The 26,223-nt window shown below is 41.0% G+C and overlaps 1 protein-coding gene across 22 annotated transcripts in view; it reads left to right on the forward strand.

Annotated features, from left to right (window-relative positions):
- Positions 1-26,223, forward strand: part of LOC135486938 (protein 4.1 homolog) — a 71,694-nt gene that overhangs the window by 26,769 nt on the left and 18,702 nt on the right. For 14 of the 22 annotated variants that reach the window (XM_064770121.1, XM_064770134.1, XM_064770138.1 and 11 more), the window contains 11 exons: positions 3,709-3,813; positions 4,405-4,450; positions 13,825-13,900; positions 14,190-14,405; positions 15,655-15,742; positions 16,414-16,458; positions 18,479-18,631; positions 19,201-19,298; positions 19,656-19,822; positions 22,742-22,813; positions 24,283-24,452. In XM_064770121.1, coding sequence (XP_064626191.1) covers positions 3,709-3,813; positions 4,405-4,450; positions 13,825-13,900; positions 14,190-14,405; positions 15,655-15,742; positions 16,414-16,458; positions 18,479-18,631; positions 19,201-19,298; positions 19,656-19,822; positions 22,742-22,813; positions 24,283-24,452 — 1,236 coding nt within the window. Of the gene's footprint in view, positions 1-3,708; positions 3,814-4,404; positions 4,451-8,376; positions 8,399-13,824; positions 13,901-14,189; positions 14,406-15,654; positions 15,743-16,413; positions 16,459-17,024; positions 17,058-18,478; positions 18,632-19,200; positions 19,299-19,655; positions 19,823-22,142; positions 22,179-22,741; positions 22,814-24,282; positions 24,453-26,223 lie in introns of those variants that run through there. The other 8 variants (XM_064770128.1, XM_064770130.1, XM_064770125.1 and 5 more) reach the window with 8 other exon arrangements.

The raw sequence follows: 26,223 nt of genomic DNA on the forward strand, positions 1-26,223 counted from the left end.
TTTTGTTGTAAAAAAGTCTGCCCTGGGATAAAAACAATGGTATTTTCCCACAGGGGTAGCCTACCTGATAAGAATTCAGAGGTGAATACTGCAATTAGGCCAGGATGCAGACACAGTTGTACATGTGTATGAGTGTGTTTGTTCATATCGAGCATGCCATCAGACCATATGGCACCACAGCAGTCAGTGAACAAATCGTGCAGTATCAGAAGCAGATAACTGAGGACAGAATGGCTCCCCTGCAGCGATAGCCAGCACAGGCTGATTCAAAAGCTGTTTAACATAATATGCCAACTTCGACAGGCACACTCTTGCCATTCTGGTCTTCTGTGCCTGATGACTGACTTCTACACCAACAATCAAATTCCAACCAAGCAACCATACTTGCCGTTGCAAGCTTCTCATATCTGTATCCTAATTGCTCAATCCGTACCAAGGTAGAAACAGCAATTTCCGCATTTCTTTTCTGTTGGTGATGCTTCTCAGCCAGCTATGGTAGATGCCTTCATGGCTCACCATTGGTAGAAATATCAGCAAATTCCAGTTAGCTGAGTGTCAATTGCTCAGATCCTTTGCTTGCAATGCGAAGTTCGGCCAGGTCGGTATCAGGATTGTTCCTGCCACTTTGGCCTTCTATATTTACCATTGGGTTATCTCTTAAGACTCCTGAGGGGTGGTATCACAGTTTCCGACTGGGAATGCAACATTCTCAGAAGTAGAAGGTGCAGTGATAACGCTGAATCATAAGTGACACCTTTTGTTAGCGGGTTTTCCAGTGTGTGGTTTATGATTCAGGCTGATGTGTAAGCTACACATTCAACCCCAGTTATCACACTCACAGTGTGGCCATGGTATGGCGATCGAGTTAGTGTTAAAAGAAGGCATTGAACAAAATGTTGGCTACACTCAGTGTATGGAGCCTTGGAGGCACTGCAAGAACATGAAATATCAATCGCTTGCACCTATTCATGTTCTTTTGCACTTAGAGTGCTCGTCTGGAAATAGGCTCAGCACACATGTCATAGATTTTGTCTGGGCAACTAGCGTCAAAATCAAATCTTAATGGAGTATTTATCGATTGCAATTTGTATTCACATGAAAAGATCAGATCATTAGCATAAAAGCAATGAGTTTATGAGTAATTGGTTGAAAGGAATAAAAATACTCTATTCGCAGGTCACAGTAATTCAGGACCAGAGCGGGGCATCCAATACAATTTCATACCTAAATCTTTGCGTGCAAGATGATATCAAGTATGGCGTCCATCATGGTCTAGACAAAGTGCTCTGCCCCTTTATCGAATATTCTTGAAATATAGTGTTGATATAACAATAAAAGATGTGATGTGCATCCAAATTGAGTCAACTGGGTCAGAACATTCAATGGAGCACTTTAACTTTGTTTGCTGTATGAAATATTTTCAAATTGCATTGAATTCTGGTCACGCCCAGACACGCTAGAAAAGTGGATAAATTTCCATAGCATATTGATAAGGTTTTGATGAGATTGACATCGGTCAGTCCCTCTTTCACTCTTGTGAACTTCTCAAAATGGCTGTAAAAGGCGGTCATACATATAGTTGACATGTCTAAATATCGAGAGCCGTTTTGCGTTCTTCTTTGTGCTGGCCTGCAAACCTATTCCCAGAGCAGCCAGTATCAGCTTCTTTCTTCTACACTCACTTGTTGTAAGCAGTGTGCCACTACACTTAGGGGCCAATTAAGTTTATTGGTCAAGTGACTATAGCTGCGCTTACACCACGAAATATTGGTGGACCAATTGCACTTACACCACCACATTGCCGCGACAAATTGGTTCGGCAATCCATTGCCGATACAAATTGCCGAGCGAATTTGTCCCACCAAGCTTGATGGTCCAAATTCGCCCGGCTTGTTAAAAGCTCGGCTTTGTCGTGGTGTACGCGCAAATGGATCGGCAATTAGCTAGTTAGATGGTTCGGCTCCAGGCGGAGCTTTCTGCGCATGCAATTTATTGTTTGCGCGCCATCTGATAACTAGCTGCAGCGCTGGTGTAAGCGCTTGGTGGATTTTCGATGGTGCGGCATTGGTTCCCGAACCAAGATTGGTGGTCCATTTTCAGGTGGTGTAAGTGCGGCTTATGTCTTCAACCAGAAAGGAGAAGTCTATCACAGGCTACCCTCCTCCACTGGGCCTTGGGTGGAGTCTTTTGCTGGCCCTATCCTATTCAAAAACCTTGGTTTTGCCTCTCATTTGAAGAATGGAAGAAAAGCAGTGCCCTTGGTCTCAAACGATGTAGTTGACCATGCCAGATGTCCCCTGCAACCAATGCTAAAATCAGTCATTGGAAATACTCATTAGTGCAAATTCATTGATTATGATGTGCTATTGTTCTTTGCTTATACCCTAGACTGAACACTTGAAGATCAATGTTTCTCATATCTCACATATGAGGCGATCGATCGCTCATGTACATGTTCATTCATGTGGTGTAGAAGCTCTAATCAATGACGACATTCTTGGGACTTACCAATGCTCTCTTTAAAACAGGGACATGTCTGATCACGATTATGATGGAACAGAATAGTGTTGGGTTTCATAGGTCCTTGATAGAAGCATCTGCCAAGGCAGGATCCACTGTCCATGTCACATCAGCCATATCCTCGGGATATTTTGACTCAGTCTGGTCATGGCTGTCCTCAGCGGGAGATAATCCCCTATGATCAAAATGCTGCGTGGCAACTGTCTGTGGCTGAAGCAGCATGGCTGTCAGTGTTTATGTTACCTGACTGAGTCTGCAGTCAGGGTCCGTTCAAGGCAATTTCCTTTCAAACTGCTTCTTGGCCTTCCTGTATTGCAGGGAAATGGAAGGCTCACTTGTTATCCCTGTCCAAATAATCGGCGGCATATTATTCAACATTATTTTGAAAGAAGATGAAGTGTTGTTGTGTCTGAACTGACTGGACCCCAGGCTGTCTTGTCTTTGCTCTTACGCAAACAGTCCTTTGCTATGGTCTTGAAAATCAAAATTTTGCCCTGGAGCTAGGGTCCAACACTGAGTGTGTTTTATCATTGTGTTGTGTTTTCCTGTGGTAAACAGTCCCCATTGAAGGACAATTATAAGCTAAGCCGAACACACAAAGATCTACTTGAGTAGGTTCTGGAATTAGGAGTTATTCAACTGATCCTAAAAAAGATTGACAAATTCCACTTCATTGAAATTCACTATGACAATAGTTGCCATTAAACAGGACAGTAGGGCTCCTTTGCTGAAATTAGCAGTAACTGCTCCACGTTTTAATGGATTTAGTGTGAAGCAACACCACCATTTGCTTGTATAATGCGTTTTAGATGCAAATCTCAAAAAGTGTGGGCAACAGTCTTGATGGATTTCAGCTTGCCATGAGATCATTGTCAGCAAGTGTGGCGCTTGACAAGTCTTCTGGTATCTAATCTGGCTTGCTTTTGCCTCGAGAACCATGTTGGTGATAACCTTCTGGCTGAAATGACCATTAGATTTCAAAGACACACTGAGTTTGCTTTTGGCTTGTATAACTGTAGTGTAGTGTAGAAGAATTGTTGAGCACCCCGAATTTTCACTTTCACTTCTCAGTGGCTGGTTTGCGCCCCACTTTCCCAGATCTTTGGACAGGTCACTGAATTGGCCAGTTGAACACATCACAGGCACCCATCCTGTTATGCTCAATTTGCTATTCATTTGTCATTCCAGAAAGCTGCCAAAGGACAAGACCTCCTAGATAAAGTATGCGAGAAGCTCGACCTTGTAGAGAAGGATTATTTCGGTCTCTTGTACAGAGAAACAGCAGATATTTGGGTAAGTATCAGCATTAGTCAGCTTCTAGAAGATACTCAGCTGATCTGATCAACCTGTTCGGTCCAGACAGATGGCTTTGGTATTGGCTGTTATTGGCTGGAATATGTCCTGATCACCCTGCCGCCCATCTCAGCCCTCTGAAATCACCTATGATGAATAGTGTGCTCCTTGGATGAATAGTCTGCTCCTGTGTTTCAAACCAGGCATGCTATTGCCATGTAACCTGCTCAGGAGAGGCTAGCTATGAATAAAACATTCAGAAGTGATTTGGTATTCCATGGTATATGAAATTTTCCTGGGGCGCTAAATCTGTTGCAGCATCGTATGTTAACAGCTCATAATACTAGGTTTATTGCAAACAACCTGTAACTGTTGTGAATATTTCAATAATGTTGTTGAAGTATTAGGTAACATCATAACTTGTAATGTGTTTGAGAATTAGCCGCTGCATAGAGAGGTAGATATGCTGTTAAAGAAGCCAGTTGTTTCCTCATTGCATCCTTATCGATATGAACATTCCTTGCTGCTACCTGTGACACCTGTGACGTGACCATAAAAACCTGTCTGACAGATCATACTTTGTACTTTCAGATGTGGTTAACAGCAGACAAAAAGATAGCTAAACAAATAAAGAGTGGTAAGTGTAGTGATAGCATGGAAATTGTCTATCCTTCTTCAGTTGAAACCTCCACGCATTAGGGCCCCTGACTCAAATGTATCCAGAGAGATATTAGCTGCACTTACACCACCTGAAAATGGACCACCAATCTTGGTTCGGGAACCAATGCCGCACCATCGAAAATCCACCAAGCGCTTACACCAGCGCTGCAGCTAGTTATAAAATCCGGCTACAGATGGCGCGCAAACAATAAGCAGAACGCGGAAAGCCTTGGCAGAAAGCGCCATTTCGAAAGCGCCGCCTGGAGCCGAACCATCTAACTAGCTAATTGCCGAACCATTTGCGCGTACACCACGACAAAGCCGAGCTTTTAACAAGCCGGGCGAATTTGGACCATCAAGCTTGGTGGGACAAATTCGCTCGGCAATTTGTATCGGCAATGGATTGCCGAACCAATTTGTCGCGGCAATGTGGTGGTGTAAGTGCAATTGGTCCACCAATATTTCGTGGTGTAAGCGCAGCTATTATATCTGGGCACACCAGCTGGGTTTCAGAGAAGTGATATTTCTTGCTTTTCAGTCTTTTGATTGTAAAATTAATGAGAGTTGATCCAATATCATGGTCTAAAAGCTGTTTCTCAGCAAAGATTTCTTCTGAGGAACCCTGATCTGAACAATGATCTGACTGTTTGTGGATGATAGACGCATTACAGAATGCATAGTAGATGTAGTTTTAAATGACTCTGTAGAAAGCCGTAGCAAACTGTGTATTGCCTTGCAACATCCGGTAGCGGAGTAGTTAACTTCAATATTGAAGCCTGGGCATGCTGTGGAGTCAAAAATTCAAGCATCTCTGGAGCATCTTGTTCAGACTGTGTGATGTATATCAGTGAAATCAAAGGATTTAGCACTGAAGGCCAGTTGATACAGAGCTACCGGTCTGTAACATATTTCCACATGGATCTGTCTATTTTGAAACGGTGGTCGAGCGGTGTGTTTCACCACAGCCTCCCGTGGCGATAGGTTAACTGAGGAATGTTAGTGGAGTTTTACCTGTGCGCTTTCTCCTCAATAACCAAGCCATCGCCTCATTCTTTGGCATTTCTTGCCTCCGACAGTATGTCTGATGTGCTTTGAAGTGGCATTGGCTGTACATTCTCACTCTATAATCTGTTATATCTAGCGCTCTGTGTACAGTCATCGGCCAAACTTGCAAAAGCTGTATTAGGAAGCACGTCGTGCTATCATAGGAAATAGTGAATTATTGTCAGCTGCTGTTGGATATGAAGAAATGAAGTCTACAAACACCTGAAAACCTTTGGTATCAGGGTATGAATAACTATCAGGACTTTAGCTTACCTAGAAATCATAATTTCTAAGGAAATGTACAAGATGAAAGATATTCAAATGCCAGATTGGAAAAATGAATTGCTGGTGCAGTGTTGCTGCCGTTTCTATGGAAATATAGGCCTTTGGGGATGATAACAAATGATGTTGACGTGGCAATTTGGTGTCCACTGCGCCTGCATGACCGCAACTGAATGAAGAGATCATTCAAGGACTGTGGGGACGATAACTTGCCGTTGAAGCATTTACTCTGTAGAACCTCTCTGTTAAAGATTGGGTCAATAACAATTAGCATGGAAACAAATAGCATGGAAACTATTTGAAAGGTTGTCCTGCTAACAGAGGCGTATGTTAGAGGTTCCACAGTATAGTCACCAACTCCTAAGATGTGACTGAGCGAGAGAGTGGTGGATACACTCAGTCACTGCCTCAAATCAATGGAACCAGTTATAAAATACAACTGACAGCTCATCTTGTGTTTGGAGCATCTACTCAAAACACAAAAAAAAAGCAATGTTAAACATCTCAGCAGAGGTAAAAGAAAGACAAGAGAAGCAGAGAATATGAATTCATATCTGACAAGTGGTTAGCAAAAAAGAAGCTTTTGATGAAGATTGCTTGAGAACGATTGTACATGGCAATGTAACCATTGGCAACATGTTTGCCACTTCAAGGGAGTCTCCCTGGCTGTGGCAAAGCCGATGGTTGTCTCGGCTAAATCTAGGCGTGGAGTCCTACATTATCATGGTTGTAGTCCCAGAGAGATGAAGTAAACTGTGCAGGGATATAGAGACCTTTACTGTTATGTTCCGTTTCCTTGGTGATCCAATGTTATTGGCCATTATTTGGCGGATCCTTCCATTAGTTGACCTAATGGTGGTGCTCTTTGCCTGAGATGGCTTTGTAACTGAATTTCATGTGTTTGTTGGCTCAGTGCTCATGTGTTTGACCTGTTGGCCAGCTGCGACTTCAATCCTTATCAGGGAGGGGAGGGGTACTCTACCGTTGTGACAATAAGAACTCCTCGGGATCAGGTGGTGCTACAGACCCAGGAAGTCAGGACAGGTCCCATGCAGCTGATTGGGTCTGTCCCTCTGAAGATTCAAGCTGACCAACTACACATATTCAAAACCTTACTAGCACTTAACAGCAGTTTGTAAGAAACTCATAAACTGCCACCCCTCTAATTCTACAGCCAGTCAGTAGAATACACTGTGGGCAATGTACTTTCCATATCTTTATAGTCGTTGATAATTATTTGACATAATGACCTAAAAATCTTCCATATAATCCACAATAAACCTCTGCATTGCTCTTGTAATTACTATGGTGTAATTGGCAATGCTATTCAGATTCCTGATAATTGGACAATTGAGTGTGGTTTTTAGCAGGTTATTAGATTGAGGAGGGAGAATATGCGTCACTCACTTTGAATGTGGATATTGATACATATTGTTGAAGTTGAGGCCAATGTTCATTGACATGGCTGCAATGCCCTTCTGGACATGATGTCAGTGGTAGACCGGAAAGGTCTAACCGCACATTTCCCCTTTACAAATACAAAGACTACTTCTGTCCTAACTCTTGTTGAGCTTTTTAGAAATGGTACCATCAATCTGCAGCCTTCCAGACCAGCGGCGCTTGCCGTGTCCTCTCACAGGACTTAAAATGTTAGTTGTTTATGAGAAGAGTCCACTTAACCTAGTATTTACACTGAAGGGTGAGGTATGTGGTATTAGGATTTAATAAGGGGAACACTATAAGTGTTTCAAGCAGCAGAAGTGATGTTAAAAAGTGTATCACGGGGAAATGGAGCGTGACCAGAATTTCGTTCTCTAATAGTGTTCATCCATGTTTGTTTTGTGGTGAATAGTGAGTGGCAGACGCATGTTTACCGACACGATACTCATAAAACGTGGTACTTTGTTGCTTGAAATACGATATCAGATATTTACTTTCGGCAATCATGAAAATTAATCAATGCGAAAAGTGAGATTATGACATTTTGCGAATTATAGTAGCTGTGAAAATGTCCTGGTTCACAGTATATCAGATTCCCATGTGTTTTGAGATTGTTTGGGAAATTGCCTTCAGTCTGCTCCACTTCAATTGCTATTAGGTTGCAATTGACTTCACTTCATCAGCCATCATGCTCTCTGATATTACAAGCAGTTAATTAATTATCAGAATAGAAAGGTCCTGTGACCTAAATCAATTTAGTTGTCAATGGATGTCACAATAGCGTTTTCAAGTCGAGAAAATAAAAATATTTTACATAATTTTCCCAGGTTGCATGGGCAGAATTCTTCTGTGTGCTTTTTGGTCTAAATTGCTCTGCATGTTTCTTCTTTCAGAAACCTTGAATAAATCCTTGTCTATTTGCCAGTGTCATTTTGGTTATGCATCTGTCGTTCTTGAACTATATTCATCTGTTTTTGCTGTGAGAGGCTTTGAGTACCCACATCAAAAATTGGATGATATTAGACTGTTCTCAGCTAAAGTTTGTTTAAAACCTGCATCAATTTTAGAAACAAGGTGTGTAGCAAATTCTTGCTCATTTCGTTATTTCAAAATTTGCATTTTTTGTTGCCAGAGACTATAATGCTTGGGAATACTCCTGGTAAGATGTAATGTTGGCAAACCATACTTGTAATCACTCTCAATGTACATTTATTTCATTCACTAGTGTACATTTTCACCTCTGGCACTGTTTTCTGTGTAATCTAATTACATATATTGCACACCATCATTTTATAGCAGTCTTCTTTATTTTCACGTTTGACAGTGTGATTTGTTGATGCTTCTGGCACAAGAACCAGTTAACACTTTTATCAGGAACAGTCTGCTTGATTGTACTGCTTTGTTTACATGTTTGTGTACATGTTCCTTCATATTCTTTTTATCTTCTCCAAACTTATCCCACTAATCTGCTTTCAATTCTACATCCTTGCAAAGAGGCACAGTGCTATTTTGCTGTAAAAATGTGCAGCATTTGTACCTGATGGAGAAGTTATATAGCCAGCCTATCAATAGCTAGATCTTTTACTTGGTCAGCGGCTTAGCTGGTACTGTTGATATAAGAAATAGGCCAGCATCTCTGCTGCAGGAAGCATAATCACCACAGCACTGTGGACATAAAGTTGGATTATAAACCCATATCTCTGGCAGTTTTTGTTCCATGATGTCCGACAACATTCCACATGTACATGCTCTATCCCCACATAGTGACATTAATTGATTTTGGCTTTATACCATCAGGAAAAAGCATTGCCACTGGCTGGCAAATGACAATGTTGTCCATTAGTTGCATATAGCTATAGTGATGAGAATCCATGACTGTCAATCGCTTGATGCATCTGACTTTGTGCTGGTATTTGGCTCAGCATATTGCAGATTGCTAGATTGCTCCCTTTAGTTGGCAACAGAATTGCAGTGCTTTATCTGCTCTGCTAATCAAAGGACAATTTCCAGCGTCAGTTTGGTTGTATAGTTTGATATATGTGAGTTTGTTGTTGAATTTGGCACAAAATCTTGGCGAGGAGTCAATGTGCAATCATTGACCTTGACCTCACCTTGTCCTTGGCCTTGCATTTCCCTACCGATCAACCAATAATGGATGTAGTTTTCTCTCCATCTAATGTAGCAGCTAGACCCAACTTCTGTCTAATTATTTTCAAGTCTCCTCTGCGTTGCCTAAATGTCTGACATGTGTTGTATTGAATTTTACTTGTGTGTATATTGCTGTCGTAGAGATGTTGATTGTTTCAAGTATGGGTTTATGATCAATACATTTGCTCATGTTAAACTCTTCAAAGTCAGTCATCTGCTGGCACAATGTGGTATAGTACTATCATGAGTATTTGTACATTGCGACACAAGATGTAAATGGCCGAGTCAAAAGTATTGTGAATAGTACACATACATGTAGTGTAGCTGAATCATTCAAACATTATTCGTAATTTTGTTATCAGACGGGGTGGGGCAAACTGAGCTTGACTCTATGGTAACATTGGTAACCATAAAATCCCAAAATGGAAAAAAAATCCCGATGCAGCTGTACAGCGGAATCAGATAAATCTGCTGTGGCATCAGTGAATGATATTGGTTTGGGAGAGAAACTATTGTGTAGGCTCCTCGAGCCAGCAGACAGAGATCTTACCAGTCTACTTTTATATGGCAGCACAGATCCATTTCTCCTCCTCTATATGAGAGTTCTATTATATCAGCTGACATGAGGCATCATCTACTCTCCCTGGAAGCTGAATGTGGCTGAGTTATGAGACATTCCATACAAACACATTTTGTAACCCCATCACGTAATCGAATTTCTCTACAGAAATGATAGATGACTCTCCGGTCAAAACTCTTGGGAAACATCTATTTGATCAAATTGACTTCATGTCTGATGCAGTCTGGATAAAAGAGTACTCTGATGTTGTTTCTTCCTAATACTTGGGGGCATTTGGATAAGGTTCACAGGAACTAAATGATAACTTCAGCCTCTACAGGGAAGGCATCTTCTAATTTTAAAATGGTATGGTTTTCATGAGTTATAAGTTGAGGAGTTGGATTCCAGTACTGATCGACTGCTCATGGCTGGAAACCTGTCCATTGAAGGTGTCTTTTATCTGAGACATGAACACTGATTTGTTACACTTGTTGGTGATTTGAGAAAGTCCTGGCTTTTGATTCATGTCAAGATATCGTACTTGTATAGTCTCACCTCTGGAAATCATGTGAACCGGGAAGTACTTTGCCCACTGACTGCTGCTGGAGTCAGACATTCAGAATATCTTAATGAATCAAATAATAATTAGGTGCAAGTCGTTGCCTATATGTTGCCTGATTGCCTTATCTGATTTGTTCATTTGGAAATTTAAGATTTGATAAGCTTTTTATGCAGTGAAAGGTCAGTATAAAATGGTCTGGGGCATTTGATGAACGTATCGTGAAAAGTGTTTTCAGACATTGACAAGGCTTGGAATTTCATGTCCATCGTTTGCATGACCTTTTTGGGCAGCACAAACTTGAAAGCAGTTCCCTTTATAGAAATATGACATGTAGACAGATAGTTTGACAAGTAGATATTTTTACAATAGCTTCCATGAATTCCAGTCCAGCTTTATTTGTCAAACCTGGTGGCAACGTACTGGCACCACAGTTTCTTTTCTTTGACTTTTGTCATTGATGTTTTATCAGGCGTTTTTACACGGTGCGGGTTCAAGCCGGATCGAGACTAGTTCAGGTACCAGCCGGTTCATTTTCCCTCGTGTAAAAGCGAACCTACCGTCCTGAACCCTCCTGGTCCGAGGCGGGTTCCGATCGCCGGTCTCGGGTCGGTGCAGGCCGGTGTAGGCCGGTGGAGGAGGGTTTATTTATGCGTGTAAAAGCGAACCGGCTCCGAGCCGGTTTGCACACGGTACTCGCGTGACGTCATTCGCGGGAATAGCTGCCGTGTTCCTGGCATGAAATTTTCCGCGGAAAGAAACTGCTGTGAAATCTTCAATTTATCGAGAGCAAGAGCTTTCTTTCCATACAAATGCTGTGTACCAAAGCAAAAACTCTGCATCTCACCGGCGCCATCGTGAACCATTTTGTATTATTTGTTGAAGGTTGTGATATTTTCGTAGCTCCACCGCCAGCAGGATTGATCAGCGCCACCAATTGACGATGTTAGTGACGAACCGGCCTAGAGCCGGATCGAGGCCAGATCGTCGAACCGTCCCCGTGTAAAAGCGAAATGAACCGTCCTGAACCGAACACGCCTCGTGACGGTTCAGGAGGGTTGTCTTGAACCAGCACCGTGTAAAAAGGCCTATTGTTCAGTATTTCAGAAATGAATACAAGAGTTATATTTCAAGCTCTGGTTGTATCTCATAAATGTAGGAAGCATTTCGTATTGTTATGGTAATTTGATGTGGGTATTCTCCATGAAGATGTCTCGTTGTGACCTCATCGGGTCCAACCTTTTGATATAGGATCATCACAGCAGGTTTTTAGGTCCCGGGACTGGTCTGAGTCTCTGGCGCACCATGTCCAATGCATGGATGCATGTGGCAATTCATGTGTCCATGCATGTAGCAATGCATGTCCTTACATCATTGCTGCAAAAGATGCCACAGAAACCTGTAGCGAAGGTTATGACATCTTGGAATGTTCTGTACTTATGTGATTAACCTCATATGCCAGGCATTTACATGCTCCTTTCCTTGCATCTTTTCCACTATCCAGGGAGTTGTTTTTTGCCCGAGAATGACCTGAATCTTAAGGTTTTAAGGACATTAGTTCCTTCAATCAAAGCGTTGATCTTCATAACCTTGCTGTTATTCTACATGTCGGCATATAAATGATAGTGAATAGAGACGGTCTCAAGAGGGTGACGTCTTTGTGGTTTCTGACCTGAAGATCATGGAAAGGTCTGCTTTTGTAATACTTTTAAGAATACAACTGGGTATGGTGGTGATCTTTGTCATATTGTGGAACCATGCAGTTTTGAATTGATTTAGAAGGGTGTCTTTTGGTTTCATTATGATAGAGAGGTGACCTCCTTTACACAATACACTCATTATTCTCATCATGACATCAGTGTACCTGCAGATGATTAATCAAATTTTGACTAATTCAAGGTCAGATGAGGTCATGGAAGTAATGGTGGATGGTGGCTGTACATGATGATGTACATGTGCATATAGGTCACAGTGCACACTGCTGGCCATCTCTGCTGTACATGATGTACATGTACTTCACAGTGCTTACTGCTAGGCTTCCATCTCTAGACAGTACTGTGTGCACCGTTTTGACTTAAAGCTATGTTCTCTTCCGGCCCCTCCTCTCTAATACATGAGCATTGATGTCCGCGTTGACACTCAGCTACCAACTTCACATTTATCTTGAGGCTTTAGAGTGTATTTGAAGTCGTGAATTCGTTAATTTTTGAGGCAATTATTATATCAATGTTCGTGATAGTTTTTTGCCTACAGTTGACAAGCAATTATGATAGCATTTAAACACTTGTGTTTCAGAATTTTCAAAGACTGTGTTTTATCTTGAAGTCTGCAGTTTTTTCTAAGAAATTGAAATTTGTATTGAAAGACATTTCCTTTGTGATGGAAATTCAGGGAACTAAAATATTTTCTGCAGAAAACATTTGCACTCCATGTCCTCAGAATCTTGGCACTCAGGTCATCTTGACCTAGCAGATGTTAAAGGTGAAGATAGTTTGAATGCAACTTGAAGTTCTGGTATGACATCTTGTGAGGGATGAAGTACCCTGATATGAATGTCCTGTGGTAAATAACATAATTTCATCCACCTTTCCCTACCTTGGGCAGGGGTGATTTAATTGTCGTCGCCCCCCCCCCCCCCCCCAAATTATATGGCGTGATCTCCTCCATTGTTTCAATGGTGTCGGCTGCTGATCTAAAACCTGGTAACAGTACAACCCGAAGATGCTTCTAGAATATGACACCCCTCCCATAAAAGATCTCATTACCGTCGCCAGCAGCCTGTTGCTTCGTGTTACTATGGCAACGGTTGCTCCAGTTTCCCAGTCGCAGTCTAACATCTCATTATCCAACCTGATCGGGGCAGTTTGTCTTGCCTAAAATGTGTGCATACAGTCTATAGTAGCTTAGGGAAATTATCAAAGTCGGCCAAATTAATACATATGAGGGTAATAAAATGAGGCATCAGATTAATTTTAAATTAACCTTTGCAATCTTATCCATGCTGAAGAGATAGGCTAGGTCTCATTCTCGCTCTACTTGATTGGCGGCTTATCAGTGTTGGTGACTAAGGAAATGAAATGTGTCTGCTGGCGATAATGCTTCTCTCTGTGATGAGGAACAAAATCAAGTATGGGGCATGGCTCCAGCAAAAGTTTTGTTGCTTGCTCCATTGACCAGCAACTACTGGCCCATTGCAACAATAATTGCAGTTAACACTCATAAGGGAACACAACTGCCTTGTAGGTTCTTATTTTTACCATCTCAAGATGTCATCTTTTTGGGCCTATCTAACCATGTTTTCACCCTTATATCTTTTCAGCTAACAACTGGGTGTTTGAGTTTAGGGTGAAATTCTATCCACCCAACCCTATGGTGCTACAAGAAGATCTGACAAGGTATGTACAATGCAGAATGTGTTGGAGTGAATTGGGCTGTGTGGATTAGGTCGTTCAAACCAATGCCAAGTCTGACTGTCTCCTCTCGTGATGTAACCAATGATATTGTACGTCAAGTATATAGCTTTTTTAAAAGAGCCAAAGTGATATCCTGGAACAGCATTGCCAAAATCACCCAGAGTTGAGTGTAGGGCTTGTGTGAACTCCCGAGTTAAGTGATTTCAGCTCAATTGTCGACCCTACACTTGCATTGCTCTTAAAACCTCTAACCTTTTCACCTCTCTTTCAGGTATCATCTTTGCCAACAATTGCGAAATGATATCTTGGCCGACCGTTTACCTTGTTCTTTTGTTACACATGCCATCTTGGGATCATATACAGTCCAATCAGAACTGGGCGATAACGAATCTGGTTCGAGTACCGACTACCTTAAAGACTACTACTTTGCCCCTAACCAGACGCCTGAATTATTAGAAAAGATTGTGGAACTTCATAGAACACACAGGTATGTATTGTTACTGTGACTGTAAAAGCAGCCTGAACCTCATGGTCTTATAACCCTTCAAACAAGCCGGGGTGTATATAAAATAATAATAAAATACCATATATTAAAGTGCTCTGTACATGCCATGCATGCTCCAGAGCACTGTACAGTAGATAAAAACGACCAAGAAGAAAAGTTCTAAAAACATTATAAAAGTCCAGGAAATTCGATAATACTAATATGGATTAAAACATTTGAATTGCACGATAAGATATTAGGAATGTCACACATCGTAAACGATCTGAAATAGATGAGTTTTGAGTGCTCGCTGGAAGGGCCCAATCTCTCCGATGGCTTTAAGGTGGTCAGGAAGCGCATTCCATAATACAGGACCACTGGTTCTAAATGATCGTTCACCAATTTTAGTTCTTGAGCGTGACCTCAGTATATCTTGACAAGATGCAGAAACCTTGGTGGTCAAGATGGTAAGGGTAGAATCGAATCGACGAAAGCGTTTAGTCTGTAAGCAGTCATTGGGTCACCGTTACAGTATACGGTGAGACTTTCCCATAGCTTACTATCCGTCGTCCTTGTCCGCTTTGATACTACACAATTGCTTTCTGCGACGAGAAGTGACATCCAATTTGTCTGCGTTTTGACATGATTGTCACCATCATGGCGTACTTTCTGAGTTATTTTTAGCCGGAGTGCGGAATGCGGAATGCTATTGGCCGGCTCACAGCCTGCTATCAGACATGTGCAATTTGAAAGTATATCTTCTCAGTAGAAAAGTGCTGTTCCGGCAAAAACTGTTTTATTAATTTGGCCGATAATGTACTGTCCCGTCTAAAGGACACTGGCTGTGATTGAACTCAGACGAAAATTGATTGGCAATCTAGTCTTTTTCCATTATAAATGGTGTGATCTGGGTCATTGGGTTTGTCCCATCCAGTGGCACCTGCCAAACATTTGGTTCAGTTCCCAGTCGGTCCCGGTGTACTCGTGTGGCAGAGAGGACAACTTTTCAACTGGAGGTTACCTCAGGTGCCCTAAGTTTACCCAAAAATAGAAATCCCATGCAGTTGTTGGCCATTCACAGTCACAGGGTCTTTGCTCATATGAACTTGACTTAGGGTTGTGCAGTCTCATCTCTGTAACTAGTCTTTGTTCTGTACATTCACCACAGTTCACTCCGGCTATTTGCAAGACGCAGCTGGTTGCGATTTAACTGTAAAAATGATGATGACACTTGTTTATTTCACTGCTTCAGGGGCCAAACACCAGCTGATGCCGATCTTCATTTCTTAGACAATGCAAAGAAGTTGGCCATGTATGGAGTTGACCTCCACAAATGTGTAGTAAGTATCTTAAACTAAGAAAGAACCTGAGATAAACTTACTTGATACTGTTGTTCGTCACCAGACGTTATGTGTCTTTATCCCTTTATTCATGGACACGCCCTGAGTCTGGGTATCACGTCATGTGTCCCCAAGCCTGGTCAGGGATGTCGTCGAGTGTTAGCATTGGGTGTTGCATGCCGCTTCGACAACTGCATGGAAGTATATAGAAACAAAAAACACCTTGGGATACTGTATCAAAGGTATTTGGTGGATTGTATGGGCTGTACACTCCCTCTTTGAGACTACAGTTGTGATGAAAATATAGTCCGATATCACTAGCTTGAAGTTTAAACTTGATATAACTCCTGGGAGTTTGTACAATTTTGGCACTGTGCATGGAAGGTGTTGAAGATTAATAGCATCAAACCTTGTGTTAAGGTCCAATGCATGTTGATCATTGCTTTAACACTGTCCCAACTCACACTGGTTCATCAAATTGATTACAGTAGTTCAGGACCTCGGTCGACTCACCGGAATCCTCAGCCGAGAAAATTTACGAACTTTAGATAATTGCTAAGAAATAAACGGCAAGACGGTATTAAACAAGCTGATGAGATCTTCTGAGCTGGGCATCTGGCATTTATCTTTTGTTATTCGCATGTTATTTCACGACCCTCAATTGCTTCCAGCTCGAAGTTGTTCCAAATTCCCTCAAGCAGTCAGTTGAGAAAACCGTAAGATTTAGTTCTGATGAATAATGTTGCCAATAGCCATCTTAATGTAGTTTTTGGCATTCAAACTAACAGTAATTTCTAAGATTCTGAGAATATGTCTTCCTTTTTTAATATCGTAGATGTAATATTTACCGAGTCCCTTTTAACTCCTGACCTAATTGATTTCATATTTTGATATGGTTAACCTTGTTTTGAGCTGGTTATCTTTGGAGAAGTATATTTTGTGGGAAATGGATCAATTGCCTGAAAAAGAGGGCTATTTTGCTTACTCACTTTGGTGAGAAAAGCAGTATTCGGAAGGAGATCTCTGGAAGTACTTTTTCGGAAATTGGTAAAAAAATGAACATTTTGATACTTTGGATATTCTACTTGTCAAACTGCGTCACAAAAACGAAAAATTTTCTTGGTATCTGGGAGCTTTGGAGTTTCTTATCATAGAAACTAACTGCATGCGTATCAGTTTTCCATGTAGGTACATAATTGTATGCGCCCTTTTCGGTTCTAACAGTCTGTATTATACCATTAATTCAATACTAACAGAATGGACCCCAATAATAACTTTTCAGATGTCGCGCCAGATGCAGGGCAAGGAAGATAAGGTAAAAGTTGAGGTGGAGACTGGGGTATTGGCAGTGATTACCGGTGGCACTGATGGGCAACTTAGTTATGACAGCAACACTGACAGTAAACTAAAACCAAGATGAAACCACAGCCCATCCTTAGCGCGGCACTATTCGCTGAGCATCACGACATCAGTTATAACAATTGGCTTTCTGATGTTACAGGGAGGGTCGAATGTCCTGTAGCTCTGAAAGTTTGTACATTCCGAGTTCATCATGATATGCTGGGGCATCAGAGGCCCCTAAGGTGAAGTTGCAGATGTCATAGCTGAGTTGATAATCCGTGCCCCGGGTCCCAGTTGCCGGTACCTTGTTGGAGATTTGATTGCCTTACAATGACATGCCGCCTTAACCAAGCTATCGTACATTGCCCTCTGTCTTCAGCGTGTTCTTTCCATCCTGAATTCTTCAGGGCTGTCCATATGCAGTGATGTGTAACACAATCCAAATGATACTGGGTATATGCAGTAATAGTTTGAAAATGTCTGTTGATTCAGTTAAATCAGATTTGCCGCTAGATGACTGTACTTCACTCTCAGAGTTGAAGTCGGGAGTGGAAAAGCAAAAGGATTATGTGTAAAAAAACTGCTAAGTTGTGAATGTTGCAGCGATGTGAAAAAATTGATAGATGAGATATTTGAGGTTTGCGGTTTTAGTTGTAAATGGTAGTTGCCTTGCATGAAATTTAGTGCCTTATTAACCCACTCCCTTAACAATCGCATGCTCCCACCTGAATGTAGTGTTTCAGCTGGAAATCTGAAAAGGGTACAGCCTTATTAAAGAAGGCAGGCTGCAATGCCATGCTTCAAATGGAAATGCATGAGCCATTGATGATAAAAGCCGAGTAAAAGTCGAAAAAGGCAGGCCCTCCTAGTAAACCTCTTCAGCTGAAACACCATATTAACAGTATCTTAGTATAGCCCTGGTGCTTCATAGTTGGTGCCAGGGACCTCACTATTAACATTTAGTCCTAATCAAACCTTGTTTTCAGGAAAGATAAATGAAAATCTTCCTTGGAAAGGGATTTTCCTTATACCACCTAAGGCATCCTAGCTAGTCTTGCTGTACATATGTAGAGAAATTGAGCCTGTATGAACCAGATTTGTTTCAGCGGAGGCCAGGGAATCGGCTGAGAGAACCTTGTAACAATGTCAAGTATTCCGGCGGATAACTTATGCAGATAATGCAATTGAGAGAACATTATGTAGCTAAAACCTTCAATCTGTTTGAAGAGTTTGGATGCAAAAAAGGAGATTATTAAAGTTAAATCAGGATCATTGTGCTTTAGAGCGGACTAAAGCCACCAAAACTTGGAAATTAGGCATGAAAATGTCCATCTTTTGTAGTTGATTTCTTTTTGGATGAATCCATGACTAACATTGGAGAGTTTGGTTTTTCAGGACTCAGAGAAACTGGAGATTTTGGTCGGTGTGTGCTGCACAGGGCTTCTTATTTACCGTGACAAGTTAAGGATCAACCGCTTCTCGTGGCCCAAGATCCTTAAAATTTCGTACAAGAGAGATAATTTTTATATCAAGATAAGACCAGGAGAGGTAAGGAGGAGGTTTTGTCATTATTGGATTCAGCAAGTTTAAGTTTAAAGTGATACTATGATGTGATTTACAACTTTGCAGAAATACGTCCGTTTTTAATTGTTGATCACAAATGTAAAGCTCAAATTTTCCATTTTTGATTAGATTTATTATAAAATCGCTGAATGTAAACCACTGCGACCGCGAAAATGTTCATGTTGTGACGTCATCAACGAAAACGGCATTGAAGCGAGCCGTCCGGTCGGGATTTAACCATCAATTTCTAGAAAATGTGCATTTCGATTCGAAAACCTTACCGATTTATGAGAAAGTGACGTAGTCATTTGTCAAAAACAGCTAAAACATTATATGGTGAAATTTGACACGAGTTACCCTTTAAGTTGAAGTTTTCTAAGGATTTGGATTGGTTCTGATATGATAGTAAGCCAGTTTGTTGCTGGGTGAGGAAAAAATCAAAAAATTACACGAGGGTGGCGAAACTACTAAGAAGAGAGTTCAGTGATGTATTCTGGGAGGGAGGGACGGCTGAAACAATGCTATATTTGATCATATCTTGTCTTGTGTTGCAGTTTGAGCCATGCGAGTGCACGATAGCCTTCAAGTGCCCGAACCACAAGATGGCCAAGCGGCTGTGGAAGACGGCTGTCGAGCACCACACATTCTTCAGGTAGACTCAGAAATCAGCGTCACAAGATTTCTAGCTTTCCTAAAGGAAATAGTTGTGGGTCTCAGAAATGACCCTGCCATTGTTTTGGTCTCTTTGTATGAGGAAAACAATGTGTTGTTACATCCGTTTATTTATTCCATTCATAAATGAAACCAAATTAGGCCATGCAGTTTATATAGTGTGGCCTATTGATAAAAGAACATTAAGTGTCTTTTCAAATTCATAATTAAACAGGATAAATGTGCTGTTTATGCTTGACAGATAAATTTCAGAACATTGTACTGTTGCTGAATGGGATACCAAGCTTGTCAGGTGCAGACTATCTGACCTCAGAATTTCTCAAACATGATCTTTCAGATTGAAAGAACCAGAACCAGCCACCAAGGCTACACTCTTCCCCAAATTTGGCTCCCGATTCCACTACTCTGGTCGCACACAATTCCAGGCCTCCGCACTGATCGATCGTCCAGCGCCCGCCTTCGATCGCAAACCAAGTAAGAGGAAATGCCAAACCATGGACGGAGGTAAGGTGACACAAGACGTATCCAGCTGGTGCTTGCTGCCAAACTGCAGCAAAACGCTATTGTGCTTTTTTGCTCGTCGCCTTGAACCTCTCTGATCTGTCCTGTTCACCCTCACTCAGTATTCAACATTACGACCCCCTTGTGACTGTTTTTTTTTCTTCTTCAAAACACCCCTGGTGGAATTGGTCTTTTGCATAGAGCATGAAAAATTGAATTTTGATTTTCATACGTTCCCCTATCAAAGATTGTCCTTTTCAAAACATTGGAATTTGGGAGCTATCAAAATACACTTGTGTTTTGAAAATTGTTCTCTTCAAAATTCCAATGAAGAACTCTTTTCTTCTCAAATATCCCAGTTTATTTCGGCACACCTGATGCTAAACACTAATTTGAAATTTACTGCATGTGTTTTGTCTCATCTTTACTTCAAATGTATGTGTTACAATCTGAGTGATAGGTGTAATGATGGCAGTCATCAGTCCTTAGACGGGATATATCTAGAGTTTCGAGGCGATGGCGAAATCTTCTCGAGTTTGTTCTCGCGCTGGCCTAAAGTATGCAACGCCTCTCTTCAGCACTCTGCATGGGTGTTGTCAGTCGATGCTGTGCCAATCGCATGATCATATTGTACAAATAATTTCTTTGCTAGCTATATATGAGATTGCGATTCATGCTTCAGCTGATAATTATCAAATGGCTGTTTAATATTAGTACAGTATTTGCACTGAATGCACTAAATCCTTCCCAAGTATTCACCACATTTAGGTTTTATGCCTATCTAAATGTTGTAATTTATAATTTCAACTATGGATGTTTCTTCATTTTGATTATGATTATATCTGGCTTACACACAACACTATCAAATCATTTGTTATAAAATTCTGTAACATTTTGTTCTGATGCTTTAGTTTAGTTCTAAACGTGTTCCAGCGGGGAACAGTATTGCTTATTTTAGAATTCAGAGCTCCTAACCCGATAGTTACATGTAGGGCTCCTCATAGCCCCGCGTGGTTAACACTGTGAACCATGTAAGGGGGAGATTCTAGATCCATGTCTTTGGATGAGCTGGTGTGTACCTTTCCTGGAACTTGACAATCATTGAAACCTACAGCCACGAGTCTCAGTACCTACATGCCTTTGTCAAGTGATGAAAATGATGCTAAAATATAAGCAATAAGAGTAAAAATGACATTGACATAACTAAATAGTGGTGAAAATGACACTTGAATGAACTAAGTGTTGGAAAAGAAATGTATTTATTTTGGATAAGTATTTAATAGCAGTAGTAATCACACAGCAATAAGCAGTAGAAATTACACTGAATTCCTTTGAAACTGAATAGAGAGAACAACTGCATACTTTACCCATCGTAGAATGGACTTAAAGTGCATCCTGGAATACACGGCCTTGTGTCATCTCACCTCATCATAGCCATGCTATCATCATTCAAACTAACTTTCTCTTTTCTTTTTTTAGTGTAAAACCCTCTGTGAATTACACCTGAGCAGAATGTTGCCATTGTGTTGTCCGATCGTCCTGTCTGTTTCCAGAAATATGTTCAGGAGTCTTTATACTCATTTTATTATATTTCGCCTCTGTTCAAGCTCAGTGTCTCTAGTCCAGTCGTGGTCCTCTGTTATGGGTTAAACAATGGTCGAATGACGCGCCCATTGGGTCATCTTCTGTATGTCATGAAGTTGACAGTAGTCTTTACACCGATCTTGCATTATGTTGACCATTGCAGAGCTCCCCACTATGAGATGACACTGATTTCGTAAGAGGCAAAGTTGGTAGAGGGTCCAAATCAATAGACACTTGGGGAATGTGGTTTAACCGCTATAGTTTTACTTTCTTGTTCCGTTGCTTTCATTTGCTTATTTAATCCCATTTTAGTTGAATCCATTTGGATAAGGCTTACATCTTAAAATTCTATTCTCAGTTTTCAATTCTTGCCTAAAGGGATATTATGCACAACTGAGGCGGGCAAAGGCATGGGGAGTTGCCTTGGAAACAGATAGTTATCTTACACTACAGCCATACATTTCTATTTTCATTTGACATCTTATTATATTTTTCTTGTTGACTCGGTAATAAGAGAAGTCATTCGTTTGATAATAATCTATATTTGGTTTAGACAAAAGTTCTACTTTTCATAAAACAAGCTTTCACATAAAGCTTACATGTTTCATTTCCTCATCTTTTAATTTCATTTCTCTCGCTGGTTATTGCCTGGCACCCTTGCCTACATGTACATGTACCTTTCATTCTGTTGCCCCACCTATTTGTGCTTTCTGTTAATCAGCATGTCGTCATATTACAGTCCACCAATCGCTTGATCGTGATGGTAATCCAGAAGGTATTAACACACCGCCTGCACATTGTAGTCTACTTTTAGTTTGTTTAGTCGTATGCAGGTGGAGCTACTTTGGAAATGTCTCACTTGATTAAAATCACGATGTCGAGTTATTGAGAAAGCTTCATGAAAATCGAAAACAAATCAGCTGGGACAAACTATCTCTGTCCATTAGTAGAGACAAGTGTCATTCAAGCTAGCTCTGTTTGATTGCTTCAGTTTGATTTATTCACATTTTTGATCTGATTTATGAGTGCCTCTCATCAGTTTAGCTTATAATCCATTTCTTAGGTTTTCTCTACATCATTTTGGGCTTTGAAGCACAAACTACTGTTTGGATTTAGGTTCGTGATTTCTTTGAAACTTCAAAGAAATCCAACCAGTAGTTCGCACTCCAGATCTCAAAACAATGTTGATGAAACATTTACGAATGGACTTTTGTACTGTATCTAATACATGTAGATTGATCTCTGTTTTTGTTTTCTCACGTCGGCAAGATTCTCAGAGTTTTCCGACGATGGACTTTAACCTTTGACCCATTTGTCTGCCATTCTCTTACTCCCCAGACGCCCCTTTCTATCCAAATGCGGACGCTCCCACCCTTCGACGTGGCTACCAGTCTTTGGGAAGAAATTTTGGTTTGAACATCATTGTATTTGCATCGTGACTGAAGAGTGCTTGTCTATGTCGGATGCATTTGTGTCCTGAACTATCTGTGATTGTGTGGCATGTGTCAAGGAACTATTCAGGAGAATATCGAGAGACTTCTGGCCCTGAACAAAGGTCCAGAGGCATGATTTCAGATTCCAAGGGGACAGGACGATGACGAATGTACTTCACCCGAAATACGGGAACAAGTAGAGCTTGAACTGCCACCTGAAGGAAGGGTGACATTGTGCGAGTGATTTCTTAATCTGGTTGGGTACAAACAATCCCAAATGGATTTTGTGGCTACTTTGAATAGTTCCTTGTATGTTGCTTCCAAGTCATGATATGGGCTGGGGGATGTGGGGTTGAAGAATGTTCAAGTGCTGATGACACAGTTTTGCCACGATAACAGTTTATTGTATATCCCATTATATTTGCCATCGTTTCATTTTACCGAATCAGTTTGGGATGTCAGATGTTTGTAGATGTCGAAAAGTCTCATGGAAAGGCAAGAAAAGATGTGATAGAACATGTATTTTATCACCATCTATAATGGGATATACAGTTGCTAAACAGGTTGGCTTGGTGCACCCAGGTTTGGAGTGCAGAGTTTACGGAATGTAGGGCCCTACTAACAAACAGGTTATGTGCTGGCCATGAGGTCAGTCAGTCGCATGAACGGTTCCATTATTGCGGTGATTTCAATAGCTTAACTAACCCCTTATTGTCATGCATCATTTGCTTAGCTTCTGAGTTTGAACGGGGTATTGATGAAATCAATAAAGTCCTTTGTGAATCAAAAGAAATACTGTTCATATTCAGCATTTGTAATCACAAGGTAACAGAATTGCATTTAGCACAAATAGTGTACTCAGGGAGGAATGCTTGTCCTGAATATACATATAGTAGCACGGTTGTGGTAGACTGAACTGGAAATGAAATAGATATTTGAGACATGCACCATGCACATGATAGTGGAGCGTTTCACGAGATACCAAATGAGTTTGACCTGGTATTTGTGGCATCTGTGACCCGAGTAAGCTGAAGAGATTTCATGTTTCATAGAGCATGCATGCACTCAGCTTCCGTCCGAACACCCCCCCCCCCCCCCTGAGGGTGCATGGTCCTGCCTCTCCCAAACATCTGACTCTCCAGTAGGTTTTAAGTGGCGTGAAATTCCTCAATATTTCCATCTACCGTATATCTCTCCATACCTCCAACTTGTACTCGAGTTTGTCCAATACCCTCATATGGCTCTCTTGCATCATATGTGCATCTATTCTCAATCAGTTTGTCAAGTCTTTGAGAAAAACACAGAAACATGAAATATTTCTTGCGTACCGGTTTCTGGAGTAGCCCATTATTTTGCCAAAATCATTAATTTCACTCATTGTGTTTCAAACCTCTTTGTACCATCATTTGAATTACTCTCTCCTGATGCCTGGGTTTTCCGTTGCAGCATATCCAGGTGCCCGTGACCAGTACGATAAGGTCAACCAGAATGAAGGACGCGATGGCATCCCGCTGACCAACCTGCGGCGGCCGGGCAGCACCGGTGACGTCCCCTATGGTGACGATAGGAACCGCCACCTGGCACCTAATGAGGATGACAACACTGATGAGCAGCGGGTAGGTAGCCATGACAGAGTCTCCAACCGAAACATTCTAACAATTTTGCACATCATGCAGCGCGGTGTCACTATCGTTTTGCTGTCTTATTGCTGCTGTTCCGTGCTAAGAAGAAAATCATTGTTGTTCCAGTAGTACGCGTGCATTTTGAAAAGCCAGGGGCTGAAATGCGTAGCTTTATTCAGGAAGCAAATTTTGAGACCATTTTGCTATTGCAGTGGTATGTTGATATTGCCATGCTTTGCCGATATCAGAAACATGTGAGGAAGCGATACCTCAGAATTAGTTGAAGTCTTGCTGCCCCTGTTCTTATAAAGTTAGAGTGCGATAGGCAGCTTGAGTAGCTATGGAATTTGATAAGATGACCACATTCTATCCATTTTCCTCCCTAAGTTCTCCCCGGATACGATTCCCGCTTTCTACCTACCCAATGGTCGTTACTCCCTACCATTTAAAAAGGAGTATTACAAGTTGACTGTTACAGGAATGAGTCCGATTCCTGAAGCTCGAAAGGTTGTCCTATAGTCATCCCATTTTCATTTCTTGGCGGCAAGGTTTATCTCGAGGGAATATCTCCTGTAGCAGACTGTCGGCAGTGCATCTGTTGACTGTTAACTGCCAAATTGGAAAAAACTTCAGAAATTTTCACCAATTGCAAAAGAAAGAGGGTCTAGAATTTGGTGATTTATGGTAGTGGATCCTCATTGGCGGGTTCAAGGCTGTTTGGGCCGAATATTTGTCTTGGACAGTCTGCTACTGATGAGATATTCTTTTGACCTTTGTTTCTTTTGACAGACTTTTAAGACGTAGGCTTTTCATTAAATTTTTCATTTGTTTTGCTCTTTAGAAGAAACCTTGGTATAAGAAAAAGCCTTGGAAAAAGGTGGTTCAATCGTTTATATCAATTATGCAAAGATTTTAACTCCCTTGAATGTATTTACATGTATGTGCTTTGGAGCACATACAATATGGTCTGGTATTTTAAAGAAGTCTAAAAACACTTGCAATTTTGGACATCATGTTCGGTGTCATTGACTGATCGGTGATGCATGCTGTACGCAAAATATTTACTTCAGAATTTGAATACATTCAAGGAGTTGAAATATCCTGGCTTTCTAATGTACCTTTACTAATCTTATAAGGCTTGGGTCCCTTGGCTCTTTGTCATAAATGATTTACCTTCCATTTCAATAAGTTTGTATAGATTCCTTCATTTGGTTGTGAATCTTTTCTTCTTGGGCCCGAACAGTCCAGTTCACATCTTTAAATCACCTTCATTGCCAATTATTGACACACACAAATACCTCCACTACACTAAGAAACTGAGGTCACTTGAGAAATAGTGAGGGCATTGTTGTTCACCCCTAAATCAACATAGTCGATTTGAGCCCATTGTATTGCATGAAACTTAACACAACTAACAAAACGCTCCAGTTGTCGCATCTGTAAACTTTGCTTTTGACTATGCCAGGTTTGTACAATGTCCACAAGAGTACTTTGGGAATGTTCTTGCCTCTATCTGGCTGTCTGGATCAACGTCTTATACCTTTTCTCCTTATGCAAACATATTCTACTGGGGAAAGAACTTCAGTGCAAAAAGTTTCCCTTCTCTACACCAACATGATTTTCTACGACTTTCACCTCCTTTCCCCTTCAAACAAATACATATTCTAAAACTATTCAACTATTTCGCAACTGTATTGATAAGGTTATGAGTAAAATCTTGTGTCTTTCATTGTAAATATTTCAATTCTATTTCTGCAATGTATTT

This window comes from Lineus longissimus, chromosome 4, assembly GCF_910592395.1.
Source record: "Lineus longissimus chromosome 4, tnLinLong1.2, whole genome shotgun sequence".
Lineage (NCBI taxonomy): Eukaryota > Metazoa > Nemertea > Pilidiophora > Heteronemertea > Lineidae > Lineus > Lineus longissimus.